The sequence below is a fragment of the Oxyura jamaicensis genome, chromosome 2 (genome assembly GCF_011077185.1).
Source record: "Oxyura jamaicensis isolate SHBP4307 breed ruddy duck chromosome 2, BPBGC_Ojam_1.0, whole genome shotgun sequence".
NCBI lineage: Eukaryota > Metazoa > Chordata > Aves > Anseriformes > Anatidae > Oxyura > Oxyura jamaicensis.
The window spans coordinates 10,804,383-10,818,482 of record NC_048894.1 but is presented as its reverse complement, the minus strand read 5'-3'; the positions used below and the strand labels follow the sequence as shown (position 1 = coordinate 10,818,482).

The 14,100-nt window shown below is 42.1% G+C and overlaps 1 protein-coding gene across 5 annotated transcripts in view; it reads left to right on the top strand.

The window, feature by feature from the left end:
- DIP2C (disco interacting protein 2 homolog C) overlaps positions 1 to 14,100 on the top strand; it is a 311,009-nt gene that overhangs the window by 165,271 nt on the left and 131,638 nt on the right. For 3 of the 5 annotated variants that reach the window (XM_035316876.1, XM_035316875.1, XM_035316880.1), the window contains exons 2-3: positions 3,414 to 3,485; positions 6,075 to 6,242. In XM_035316876.1, the coding sequence (XP_035172767.1) occupies positions 3,414 to 3,485; positions 6,075 to 6,242 (240 nt within the window). The remainder of the gene's footprint in view (positions 1 to 3,413; positions 3,486 to 6,074; positions 6,243 to 14,100) is intronic. The other 2 variants (XM_035316879.1, XM_035316878.1) reach the window with 1 other exon arrangement.

Below are 14,100 nucleotides of genomic sequence, written 5' to 3'. Positions count from 1 at the left end.
GAGGCCGAAGGCGTTGGGTGCACTGAGGTGAATGCAGCCTGGGAGGAAGGGAGCGAAGAGGGAAGAAGGCCTGGAGACAGGCTGTGGGATGGAGCTGAGAAGAAGCAGATCAGGGCAGGGTACCTGGGAGAAGAGCCAGGCCCTGATGGGAAGCAACGGTCAAGGAAGAAGGCAGGCAGAGCAGAGGGCTGAAGGCAGCTGCTAAATTTCCAGACATTAGGGAGTTTCTTGTCCCAGGGAGAGCCATCCCCAGAGCTCCTGCGGCCACATGCTCCTTCAGCTCCTGCACTTCCTTAATGCTGAAGTCTTCTAATCCCCCTTCCATCCCTGGCCTTTTCCCTTCAACCTGCTGGCAACCTGCTTGTACAACTGGTGTGCCTCTCCACGATGTTCTGTTGGGCACTGCCACACGGCTTGGAGATGCCACACAAATGCAGGTGAAGGTGCCATGAGAAGAATGCTAGAGAGTGGTGGTGTAATGAGGAGGTCTACAGGGCTCTGAAGAGTTTGTTGCTGTAGTAAATAAAATAACATACATGTACTGCCTGCTCATGGGAGGACTGTGAAGACATTGGGGATGAGGTGCTGTTGCCTTCTTTCTTTGGAAGTAGACTTTGCAAGCATGCAGCAAAGTCCTGAGGGGCCACTGGCTTTCTGAGAGAAGAAAAGTTCATTAAAAAGGGAAAGATATTGTACCTCGTGAATTCTTATGGCAAGGAACTCTAGTCCATGTAATCCCGTTTAAATTCTCCAAGAACCAACCCTGAATTCAGTATGATACTGCTGAAGAACATGAGCTTGGTGAGCCTAACTGAAAAGGGGAATACTTCTCTTATGATAGAGGTAAAATTATTGCATAAATTTGCAAAGGAATGGAAGGTGTAGACCAAGGGTGTTAATATAGAAAACTGGGTGAATACCAATTTATAAGAGCACAATTTAAGCATAGTTAACTTTTGGTGAGCTGTGTTCAGTATATATGAAGAGCTTTCACAGCGAATTCAAGATAGCTTCGAAATACATTAGTTTTATATGTATATTTATAATATTTTAATGGTTAATCAGTTACTGTGTAAATTAGTAAGATAGTCTACCTAAAAAATACAAAGTGCAATCTTGATAAAGTGGTTTTGTGTACTGCCCCAGACTATACGATGCAGTAGACTTCCTTCTGTCTTGATTTTGTATTTTGCTTTCACGTGTTTTTTTAGCTTTGGTTGCCAGGGCAATGATGCGCACAATTATAGAAAGGTGTCGATTTGCATGTGTACGTACTACCACGTGTGGGGAAGACTGAGAATAGTCGAGCACCTATTGTTAATAGTTTTGTGTTTAAAATGGCATTGCCACCCTGTACATACTAAAACGGAGCTGTGATTCTCTTTGGGGTATCTCTGCTCCTTTAAAAGCAGTCATAAAATAATAATAACTGATTTTTATTCAAATTAAGATGTGCCTGAAATACATAAGCATTCAGTATTGATGAGCACAGGAAATGAACGGTAATTTGTTTAGCAAAACTTGAAAAAAAAAAACAACTGTTCATATTGTATAATTTTCAGATAGAAATAAACACATTTTTAATGACAACATTTTGATGAAGTGGTATCTATAGTTACTGTCTGTTTTGTGAGAAGCTGGAGATTATAATGGGGAGGGAGCTTGTTTCACTGGTTAGAACATATGCCAGAAATGTTCAAGAAGGGAAAAATTGTGCTTAAAGAGACAGTGGGTTTGAACTTTAAAAACATAGGTCCTCTTGCCAAGTCTACCACTTCTTCTGTGGGTAAATATGGGACAGCTGTCATCTGAGGTGTTTCACTCTCACTTTCCTCGTTTAAAAGCACAGATATTTTAGCTGACTTCTATTGCAGAGCAGTTTGAGATATGGTAGCGAACAAGGTAGGTGTTATTTTAAGCGCTGTTTTTTAATGTGGGGTGAGAGGTTGGCTCAGGACACTGGCAGAGAGGCTGGGAGACTCTTGCCTCCTTATTGCTTGTTGGAACCATCCCCCAGAAGGGATCTTTCATCGGGGAACAACTGCTACATTTGAAGGTGTTTAGATTTAGTTAGCGACTTCGGGCCAACCCACAGAAAGCTTTCTCTATACATTTGCTAATTTAGCATCCATTTACCAGAGTGGCTGGGATTGAAATGAGTATGCAGTCCTCTTAGCAATGGTCTCCTTAGGTGAAGGTTGAACATTGAGATGGGAGATGAAATGTCTGTTCATCAGGGAGATGAGCAGACACACATTGCTGTGTCTGCCTGGACGTTACTGCCAAAGCTCCGCTTCTTTTCATGGTTTTTTTCCCTCCTAAGCACTCAACCTTTTACAAATGTACAAGTCCAGTGCTGTAACTGCATGTTAAGTTTCACAAACAGAGATATACTCACATAAAGGGAAAGGAGTATGTTGTTGTTTTAAAAGTTTCATAATTTTAAAACCTGTCTCATTAACATCTAGAGTAGCTTGTATTGAATTTAATACTTACACATGTGTGTGCACATGCACTCATACATTTGTAAAGAAGAATCTGGGTATCTGAATTATATTTGAACATTTGTTTTAGCTGCTAGCTACAGGTGTTGAGCTCCGGAGCCAGGGCTGTAGCCAGTGATCAGGCCTTTCCTTAACTCTAGTAAGACTAAAAGTGTATGTTTTTTTTTTTCTATTTATCTAATTATCCAGCACTTTCTTCTAGAAAACTATATCAGAAAAATATTTTTTAATTCTTACGTTAAAAAAAGTTACCTGGAGAAACTGCAAACACAGTGAAGGGTCACATTAATAGAAAGTAAGAAATTCAAGCATTTGCCTTCAAGGTTTCTTAGAGATTCTGCTGGCAAGTCAGACAAAAAGTCTGTATGCTACCATTTTCTAGTGGATGTATGGTAGATTTGTTTTGTTATGTTTCTGTTGCTCTCATTGCTGCTTAGAAGTGGGCTAAACATTTATACTGCAGAAATGATAGAGCAGCAGTTTCAAATGTTGTGTGCCTTACATGCTTGATTAGGAAAATCCCATTAATGACAGAGAATGCTAATCAGCAATGTGTTTTGCCAGCCACCATGGGCCCACACACTCCATATAATCCATTGTTTATTAACCTAATGAAGGTCACTGTACCTTTTCAAAGCTTGTGTGACAGCATATCAAAATGGTTTTAAAACTCTGCTGCTGGACTCCAGTGCTGGAATAAATCAAGGCTGGGTATTTACTTGTCAGAAGGGTTCTGGCGTAAATGAGTTTTTTCTGGGTAGAACGATCATACTGTGCTTTCATTTGTTTGTTATAATTGTCAAGACAGACGAACAGTGCAGTGGTGGCTAAGCTGTTGGTGCAGCCATTAAGAAGCTAGACTTTGACTTCGTCCACGTCTTATTGATTTTCCTTTTCTTTTCTTGGCAGGTGACATCACACAGAAGGGATATGAAAAGAAGAGATCAAAATTAATTGGGGCCTACCTGCCACAACCTCCTGGTATGTTTATCTGTGCTTGCGATACATGAAGATGTCAAGCCTACTGATAGTTGCCACAATAAAAATCTGCACCTTGAAGAAATTTATGTGACAGAAGCAAAGCCATTGTTATGCAGAAAAAGCTTATTCCATCCATTTAATGTATATTTACATACATATATGTCCGCTTTGATGTGTGTGTACATTTTTTACATACGTTGCTGTGGGTTTGACAGTCATGTCTGGAAAATAACATCAGGTTAGGCTCGTTAGAGAGGCATTGTTTATTAGAAGTAATGCAAAACTACAGAAGAAAATGTGGTGTCCTAGCTCATTATGACCAAGGCCATGTAAAGCTTTCTAAAGAGATGTATCCACAAGAGTGGAAGAAGAGGACCTTACAGCTTTGTGCCTTCCTCTATTTCTGGGTTTCCTGCCCAGATCTCTGTTTTGAAGACACTAGAGAGACCAGCAACATGCCTACACTTCAGCTTGTCCTATTGCGAATAAGCAACGGCTCCTTTATAGACAGTTGGTCTCTGTATTCAGGGGTGGGTTGCATGTACTTGCCAAAAAGTGTAGGAAAATCTTCAAACTAAATTGAATGTCAAATAATTTATTACTTCATTGAAGTTATTTCCACTATGTTTATATCAGAAACAAGAAAGTAACTCTTTAGAGTTCATGCTATAGAGGAACAGAACCCTGAAGCTGAATATTTGGTTTTGTGTATAATTGTAGGCCTCTATTTTGTGTTGGTCCCACTGGAGTGTGCCACGCACTCTTGCGCAGACTCACTGACCTTATGGAGGCTCCACTTGAACTTGGCAGTCCTCTGAGCCCTGTTTTACTGCAAGCCTGGGAACTAATTCACTTTTTCTTTTACAAAATTCATCCTTTATGGTGTTGATAGTTTTCTATTTAAACTACCTGTGTGTAGAGGTACTGCCTTGTTTTCTCTTCTCCAGGTATATATATATATTAGCTAGCTCCACAACACAATGGTATTTGGTGCCTTTGGATTTCACTTGGTCTTCTCCACTGATGGAAATTCTACAAAAGAGATGGGTGTTACAGACACATCTTTTCTTCTGAAGTAGTAATTACTGATTTGAGGGTGACTGTGAAGTTTCTTAACCATTGTGAGCCATAAGAGAAAGAAAGAAACAAATCCAATCAACAAAGCTACAATCCCAGAGATGCAGTTATTAGATTTCTGGGTACTCATTTGTCTGACCAAGCTATCAGACATAGGGCAGTCTTCACAGTATGTTCTCATGATACATACGTAGATAAAATGTGTTATGAGGAGAGTGTTACCTCCTTTTAATCCTCCACACAGTGATGTGGTTGGTACCAGAATTTGTTTATAGAGTTGAACTTTTTTTCTTCACTGAAGAAAACACAGCTTTGTCCAGAGAGCTCGTAGTCTTTTGGTCAAACTGTAGCCTTGTCTAAAACTGCTGGGGATTCATCATGCATGTAATGATGAAAGAGAGAAGTTGGAGAACCCTCCGAGGTTTATCTTTCAAGGTCTCTAGTGTGATAGTAAAGCTTTCCAGTGTAAAGGAAAGGATCTCTCCAGAAAGATCTACATAAGTCAGTCCTATAGTGGGATCCATTCAATAATTTGAAGAGGTCATGACTGAGGATGTAGCTGATTTAGTGCTCTTTTAAAGATGGGAAGAAACAAGGTGAATGTTTTCCACTCTGCCAGTTCCCAGGAAATCCTGCACTGGGAATATGCGACATGGATGAGTGAAAGAAGATAATGATAGGATGGAGAGGAAAAGAATTTTGAAATATTGTCTGCTGTTTTCTTGCACATCCATCAAGCTCAATCATTTAGCTGATGGCCAAAGACATTAGCATCTACTGTATTTAAGTATTTTCCTCCAGAAACTGATACTATTTGTGCTTGGTCTTTGCTGTCTTTGTAGTTTTTGTTTGTTTTGTTGTGTTACCTTTTGGACAAAACCTGAAACAGTGCAATTTGGTATTTTCCTTCTAAGACCTTACTCACCTGAATGGCTTGAGGTCCCTGCTCACCAGGAAGGGGGAGATGAATCCTTTCCAAGAAGAATTAGGATAGCAAAACAGATGTTGCCTTTTATTAGCCTCTGTTAATATCTGAGCAATCACGCAGATGACCAAATTAGTCATTTGGTTCTTTGTTGTAATGTGTGTTCATGGGGAACTGCAAGAACCTAAAAGCTTTGGTCTTAGATCTTGCTATTAAAGAGGAAGAGAAGTTTTAGAGAGATTTTCAAACAGTATGGAAATGGGCACATCTCTTCTGCTGGGATTGAAGGCATCGGGGAAGGGCTGGGATTTGCATTCTGTGACTGCACTCAAGAAACTAAAGGAAATCCAAAGGCAGTTCCCCTCTGTTTGGACAGCCAGTCCTCTCGCTGCACCTTTGCTAACATTACTAACGCCAACGTTGGCAGAGTGGAACATTGACCCCATTGGCTCCGTGAGTGTCCTGTAGTGTCTGTGCGTGCGTGTGCGTGTGTGCTGTACTGCATGGGGGCAGCCGCTCCATTCGTTGCTGTAACAAATGTAAAAAAACTAAACGTGAATTAATTAGTTTTTTTCAACTTGTTACAGCAGCGAATGGAGCTGCCGCAGTACGGTGTAGACTGCAACACAGTGAAGGAGCTGCCAGAAGAATGCTCCGCACTGCCAACATTGGTGTCTGTGACATCCGGGAAGCGGCCGCTAGAGAGAGAGCAGCCAGCACGGCAGGAAACCGGCCTCTCTTTTATTTTCGTTTTGGTGAGCACCATGAATGCATCTTTTCGAGTCCGTACCTGTCTGTAAGTGTGCCTCATCTGGAAGCCTCTGGTAGACACCTGCACCAATAAGGTAGACGAGGAGCTGCCCGTGACAAGGCAGGATGGCCGTATCTGGAAGGCTGTAACTGACTGTTGTCTGCCTGAGAGAGGGGTGACAAGGAGAAGGAATCATCAATTTTAGTAACATATGAACATGTTAATGTGTAGCATCCATGCCATGGATCCTTTGGAAGAGGTTTCATACAGTAAGCTGCTGAAACACAGGAAGGCATGTGTTTCTAATTCCCTTTTTGGCACTGCCTTTTTACAGAGCTCTGGAGAGGTCCAAGCCCATCAGGATCAGGAGGAAGCTGTAAAAGTCTAAGCACCCCTAATTCCGTGCTGTTTTCATGTAGAGACCAGTGCTGAAACTCAGCTTGCATCCAGGCCCTTCAGAAGCAGACCAAGTTCTAGGAGCAGGCATCAGGCTGGTAGAGCAGACCGGTGGAAGAACTTCCTTGGGGCTACATGTCTGCAGGGTGGGCAGGCGAGGCATGACCCCGAGCCGTGCCAGCGCAGCTGCATACTGCAGCAGACACTCATCCTGCCTCCTGGGGATGTCCCGAGGCTAGTGGCAGGCAGACAGTCTGTTCCTGCTCCCTGGCTTTGTAACAAGGCAGTAGAGGGTTCACAGTCCCCCAAGACAACAGGAGGGGGGGGCTTTCCAGCCACGTGGACACATTCGCTCTTCACTGTGTGCTTGTCCATATACTCCCACAAGGCAGCCCAGAAGAAGGCTAGAAGGACCAAGGGATTTGCCGTTCTGTCAGGGTAAGACAAACCTGGGAAAAGATGATCCCTTTGAGACACCCATACCCTTCTCATTTTCAAACAAATTTACTATTATACTCTAGAGGAAATCCGTATCAAAACCTGATTGTGTTGCTTGTGTTTCTCCTCTTACGTGGGGCTGTGCTAAGTCAGGTTCCCTCTGTCTGACATTTTTATCTTCCTCCGCCTGAGTTTTCCATAAAATGGAAATGATTAAATTTAAATTGGAATTTTGGTTTTAACAGAATTAATTATATAAAGCCTTTTAAGTGCTAAATAGAGTCAGTAGAAGCATTGGCTATAACCCTACATAAAAACACGTACATACACTATAACTATATAACAGAGTTCTTTTTGTTGTGCTTATTGGGATACTATCATGTTACAAAGGGAGAGCACTGACTTTTCAGGAATAGGTATAATCCTGATGCAAAAGGGGAAAATGCGCAGCCATGTGGTTGATACTCCATCAGGTGATGTGGGAGTTCACTCTTAGGGTTTCTATTTTGGACAAGAAAATCCCAGAGAGTGTGTTGTCACATATGCTACACAGCAAATGCGCAGTGAGCCTGACACATGGGGGACTTGCTGGGTCCACGGCACATCTGCAAGTTGGCTCCGCGGTGCATGCACAAAAGGTCTGACACATCCAGATGCTGCACAGACTGCACATATGTAAAGGACATTTGTACCGTTCCAGCCAGGCTGTCGAACGTTCAGAAATCCGGAACGGATATGCTGCATTTGGCAGTGTTAATGGGAGAAGGGATAGGGGGAGCCCCCTTTTTCTTTTCCATTAAATTCCCACCTGCTTTAACTTAGGGAGACCGAATTACAGCTTTGTTTCCTCAAAGCGCTTTCTCTAGGATGTCAGTTTGTAGCTGGAGAGGTTCTGTGCGCAGAGCAATTTTTCTTTTCTTAGCGTGTCCGTATGTCAGACATCTAAAAATAATAGTGAGTCTGGACCTTTATATCTGCACATGCTTCCTGATCTCTCTTGTGCTGTGACCTTTCTCTTGCTGCCTCTGCAGAGGAGCCCTGACAGCCGAGAGCTGAAAGAATAACCACTTAAACAGGCATTCATTTCAGAATGCTTTTCTGAAGATTATCTTGATTAGATCAGTCAGTTCTGGGTACGATAACATGTAGACAGCTGCATGCGTGCTATTAGGAGAAGCCCTCACTAGAAGAAAAATAACTAAATTACCTGCATCCCCTATAAGCTGTGTTTTTGCCCAATTTGCTTGCAGTCTTTTGCCAGGAAATTTGATTATTCATTCACAGAACAGAGAGACGGTGTTGTTATCAATTAAGCTTTGCTTCTAACAGCTTAGACATGGGTGGTTCATTCTCTCTTAATCAAGTGCTGTGTCTACACTGGATTACTTTCCGTAATTCCCCGTCATTGGTACCACCAATGTAGCTCTATTTGTAGCGTAACCATGTAGACCAGTCACCAGTGCTCTATTATGGCTAATAAACCTGTGAGATGCAGCGCTTAAAAGGCACCTGCTGCTCCTTTTGCAGGCCTTGAGACAGAATACTGGATCTCCTGCTGCTGGAGCCCCAACAGCACTGGTGCAGGGAGGAAATTTCAAGCCATGCAGTGCGGAGCAGATAACACCTTCCCACAGAAGATGCCTTTACCTTATGAAACTATTTTCTACAGAATTACAGGAACTAATTTCTGTATCCTCTGTTATTAACATGACAAATGTATGTATATCTGTAACGTGTGCATACATTTGCATACTTTTCCATGCATATGTGTGCACCCATTTGCTTTCAACTATTCCCGCTGCCAGCCCTTCGGGCACTGAAAGTAAACTGGGCGATTACAATTTCATTTTCTCTTCCACAGACATTGTTTGGATTGCAACATTATTTGGATTGCAAAGATTGCAAGGAAATGTTTAAACAAAGCTTGACTCTAGAATTGAAAGAAATCCCTCATGTATCACTTTATTAATAATAGGTAGTATTCCTGTCAGCTCTGCCTTCCTAATTCACAAAGATCCTAGCAAAGAATAACCATGACGGAGCATTTCAAAGTGTAGATGCAGGCTAAGAATATGGATCAATTACAAGGCGTATGCATTGTACATCTCATGGCCACATTTTTGAAAACAATATGAAGATTTACATTCACAAGATTTTGTTTTTGAAGTTTTACAGATGAGAAACCATGGCAAATAGATGAGTTTAGTAAGTCTTGCTCTACAAAATGTTTTGGTTTGAATTGGTCAATGCCTTGCAGGGCCCAGTTTGGTTAAAAAGGGACGTTCTGAGAGCATCTGAGAATTACCCCTTGGTACCATCTGTGGAATCTGTGTCACTGCTTCGCTTTTGCCATGCTGACTGAGAGTCCATTTATTATTTTAAGCAGCCTTTGTTTTATGATGGCACCTCTGTTTCCTATCCTGCAGTAAGACCTCATAACATCAAAGCCTGTTCAAACACAGAGAAAAAGGTGTCTTCCTTCAAAGGAAGGAATTTGTCTGTTAATGAGACAAAAAATGGGTGTATGGAAGAAATGAGTAGATGAGGAAATCAGCTAGTGTATCAGCTGTCGATGCTGGTAGTGGTTTCAGCACTCAGCATGATGGATTTTTGGAGGGAGCATATTTTTAGTACAGATCAGAGTCAGAATCTTTTTTAAAAGAATTTGAAGAATTCAATGAAATATCTGTTGGCGTGCATGGGACGCATCTGTGAAACATAAGAACATAGGACCAGACATCAAGATGATTGTCTGAAAATCTGACAAATGCGTAAGAGAAGATGGTTCAATCAGAGGTGAGCAATGGTAGGTAGAAAAGAAATGCACCACTGCAGTCCTTGAAACAAAGCTTGTGTATGCTGGAAGAGAGGGAGAAAGTGGAAGCATGTGAAGAGCTTGGTGCAGCTGTCAAAGTGCAAAACTGCTGGAATTCACAACACTGCCTGAATGGACAGGTCTGCTGCAAGTCCCTGTTGCTGAAAGCTAAAAGAAGGATGGAGAAAAAGAAGGCTCCAGGGAGATCTTACAGCGGCCTGCCAGTACCTGAAGGGGGCCTGCGGGAAAGGTGGGGAGAAGCTGTTTATCAGGGGGTGTAGTGATAGGTCAAGGAGTAATGGCTTTAAACTGAAAGAGGGTAGGTTTAGGTTAGATATAAGGAAGAAATTCTTTACTGTGAAGGTGGTGAGGCACTAGAAGAGGTTGCACAGTGAAGCTGTGGCTGCCCCATCCCTGGAGGTGTTTGAGGCCAGGCTTTAGGGCAGCCTGGGCTGGTGGGAGGGCCAGGTGGGATGGGGCTTTAGGCAGCCTGGGCTGGTGGGAGGGGTCCCTGTCCATGGCAGGGGTTGGAACTAGGTGGGCTTTAAGGTCTCTTCCAACCCAACCCATTCTGTGATTCTGTTAGCCCTACTAAGTTTGAACTGAACGCTTAACACTTACAAGGCAATGCTGGCAGGCAAGCTCAAGACTGTAATAAGGAAAGAAGAAGATAAATTTGAAGTACATGCATTGTTTGAAATTAGAACTAGGTGCAAGAATAAATGTCAAAGACCACCTGTGAAAGATTTTTAATGAAACATATCTAAACAGAAATTCCATCTTCTCCAGGCTTATGTAGCCAAAAGTGGCTCTCCCTTCATAGTTGTCTGGTTGGGAGCATGGCCTTTTAAATCTCCTTTGGACTGGTTGGATCCGGTGCATTTATTACTTATATCCAGTGGGAAGAGTGAAGTGCCACGCTGAGTAACAAGTTCCGTGGTGTGACATTTAACCTATTTACAAAATATATGGTGTGTTCATCCCTTGGCTTTGCTTTCAAAGCAGAGCCAGCAGCCATTGCATAGAAGCTCAGGGAAGTTTGTACTGAATGTAAATACTGTTCTTAAAACTGCACTGCAAATACTGTTTGCCATCCTTCCTACCAGCCCTGGAGTTGCTGTATTTACTCTACAGCTTTTTCTCCTGCGGTCATACACTGTAATTTAGTTTTAGAACAGTGAAAGTTGCCTGTGTCTAAGAATGCCTTCTATTTGTTGTCAATTAGACATTTCAGCATTTTTAGATTCAAATTTTTGACACAGTCATGGGAATAAGAGATGCATCAAAGCAACTTGGCAGCTATCACTGAGGAAACAATTGTCCTCTGTTGGAGAGGGCAATGCAGTTATTGCCACGTTGCTGAAACACAGCAACACAATTCAACTACAAAAGCAGTAAAGGCTGGAAGAGAGGAGCATAAAGGTGAAGGTAAAAAAATGAAGGAAGGAGGTGAATGAAGCCTGTTTCCAGCTGACAGTTCTGTGCCTTATGTGTGCATAAAACTAAAATTATCCAGCTTGCAATGGTATTGCTTAAATAGCTTTACTGTGGCTCTTGCATTTTTAGCTAAATGCAGCAAAGATAGGATCCAGCTTGCATGTTAGGATTTACAGATTGATATATCTGCATTATGTTGTGTACCTATGACCCTGGTGTTTAAACTGCCATTCTTAAGTGAAGAGACACAGTTAATTCAGTTGATGAAACCCAGAGAGCTGTCCAGCTTATTCAAAAGCAGATAGATACCTCCACTGACCCCCTGCACACTTTTCAAGCTCCTCTGGGCTGGCTGAGTTGCATGAACTTCAGTGTCTAATACTGCTCAAGATTTCCTAAAGTAGCAGAGACATCTGCACAGACTGAACACATAGAAAACAACTTAAAGGGATCACATGCCGTCCTGATCAAGGCATCTAAAAAGACATTGAACACCTCTGTTTAGAGTCCTGTATCCTGGCCTAGGTCTCTTTTTCAAAATGGGAGCTTAGCTTAAGCACCTTCTTGTAGACACCTAAATATAGGTGTCTTAATCTGCAAGCTGAATCCCACGTTAGTGGCATTAGATAAATGAACTAATACTTACATTAAGAGCATGGCTGTTAGCTCCAGTGCACCTTCTAATGCTTATGTGTAATGTGATGAGCACAAAGCACTGATTTCTCAACCTTTTATATAAAATAACTGTTATATAAAATAACTGTGTTATTTATATAAAATAATAAATGTGTTATTTTATATAAAATAACAGGCATGTGTTTTTACTATATATTTTGCTGAAATTCTTCATAACTAGTAATGATTCTTTCAGTGGTGCTAATTATAGGACCTTTCAAAGTCCTGCTATCCACAAGGCTGCAGAGGACTATGGCATTATTAAGAACGATGCTAGTTTGACAATGACTGGGATTGTGTCTGTCTACAGGGCACTGGAGTGACACTGTCCTTTCTTTAATGAAAGTCATTCATTGCTTTGCTGCCTCCTTAAATTTAGGAATCGATCCAAGTATGAATTCTCAAAGCCCATTACGCCACCACTTCCACTGACCCCCAAACATGTTTCGCTGAAGCTGTACTTCAACAAGCATTAGCGCTTAACTCATGGAACCTGTGTGCTGGGTGTGAAAGCCATCAGTTTGGGGGTTTTAGTTATGTTCAGAATTCCAAGTGAAAAAAGGATGCTTGTTACTGCGCTGTATTGCCAGAGCCTTCACGGAGGTGAACAGTTCTGCTGTTAATACCGCTTCGCTATTTCTGGCAGCACTTCACTGACTTCATGGTATTCATTAGTCTGTATGGCTTTTACTCCTACCTATCACTCAGAAATGGCAGCGTGTAGGTTCTAGCTGTTGCGTACCTTGTCTTGCACCATCGGCTGAGCTGGTGCAGGACAGAGAAGGTGTGGGTCCCCGTGGTCCTGATCCAGCAGGAGCCTTTCAGTAAGGAGCCATCACCAGGTTTCTTACCATCTCTCCAAATGCTCTGTTTTCTCACATTTGGGAATTTAATACAAAGAGAGGTCTCCCCACACGTGGCTGATGCAGAGCTTCTACCTGTCACTGCAGAGTTAACTTAGGTAAATCGGAGAACCACGTACGTGTCTGGCTCTGTGTTTGGCTAGAGGTTTATTTGCTGTTTTTATATTTATGGGAAAGTGGGAAATAAAGTCACGAAATGATCCCCAGACCTCACAAAAGCAGAAGGTATTTGTTACTCTCATGCTGTGGCCTTACATAGCAGCATAGGATGTTGGGGCCATCTTTTTCCTGTTAAAGAAACTAACTCCCTGTCACTGATTGTATCAAAAAAGACTCACTTAAAAATATACTACATGCATACAAAGTAGGAGAGAGGTAAACTAATGTAAAGTATCTGAATTTTAAGATTAGATGAGAGATTTTTGTATCTGTAGCAAGGACAAGTCTCTGTGAGGAGCTGGAGGAGGGAAGGGCCTACTCCAGTCAGGTTAGCCGGCCGGCCGGCTTCCTGCTGCCAGCTGCTGTACCAGGCCCAGAGCCTGCACCTACCTTGCATGCCCTGCCTTCTCTGTGAGGTGCAAAAGGGCTTTGTTTGCTGCCTGAGGCAACTGGGGTGTCTCAAAGCCAAATGGCCAGCAGAAGGAAATCAAAGGCCTCAATGTATTTTGTCCAACAGGTCTACCTGAAAGGTCTGCCAGCTACAGAAGTGCATCTCCCTGATGCTTTTCCTCACAATTTAATTCCCCTCAGTGTTTCTAAGGCTTGTAGCTTTCTTTTTGGAAGGATGCATTTAATCCCCTTTTTCTCTATAATCATGCTATACTTAAGTAGCAACACCAAACTGATTTTTGCATGCTTATGTCTACATGCCATTGCCCCACACAAGCAGTTTGCCACATTGTGGCATCACTTTCTTCACCAAAACCCTGTAACAATTTTAGGTGCATGTTTTGGTGTTTTTTTCAGGATTTTTGTAAGCTAACGTGATTTTCAGAAAATACCTCATTGCTGTACAGGAAGACTGGCAATATGGATAAGGACCGAGATGTGGTTAGAATCTTTTACAGACCGAAACAGGATTTTCTGAACATTTTCAATCATGATCAGTTTAACTGGTAATTTTAATGTTTGTTTTTAGTGTTATATTGGTGGTTCCAGGGTGACCCAGTAGAGAAAGAAAAACACCAAGTGTACAAATGAGGAAAAAATTGAGAAAAAAAATATTCTGATTATTTCAG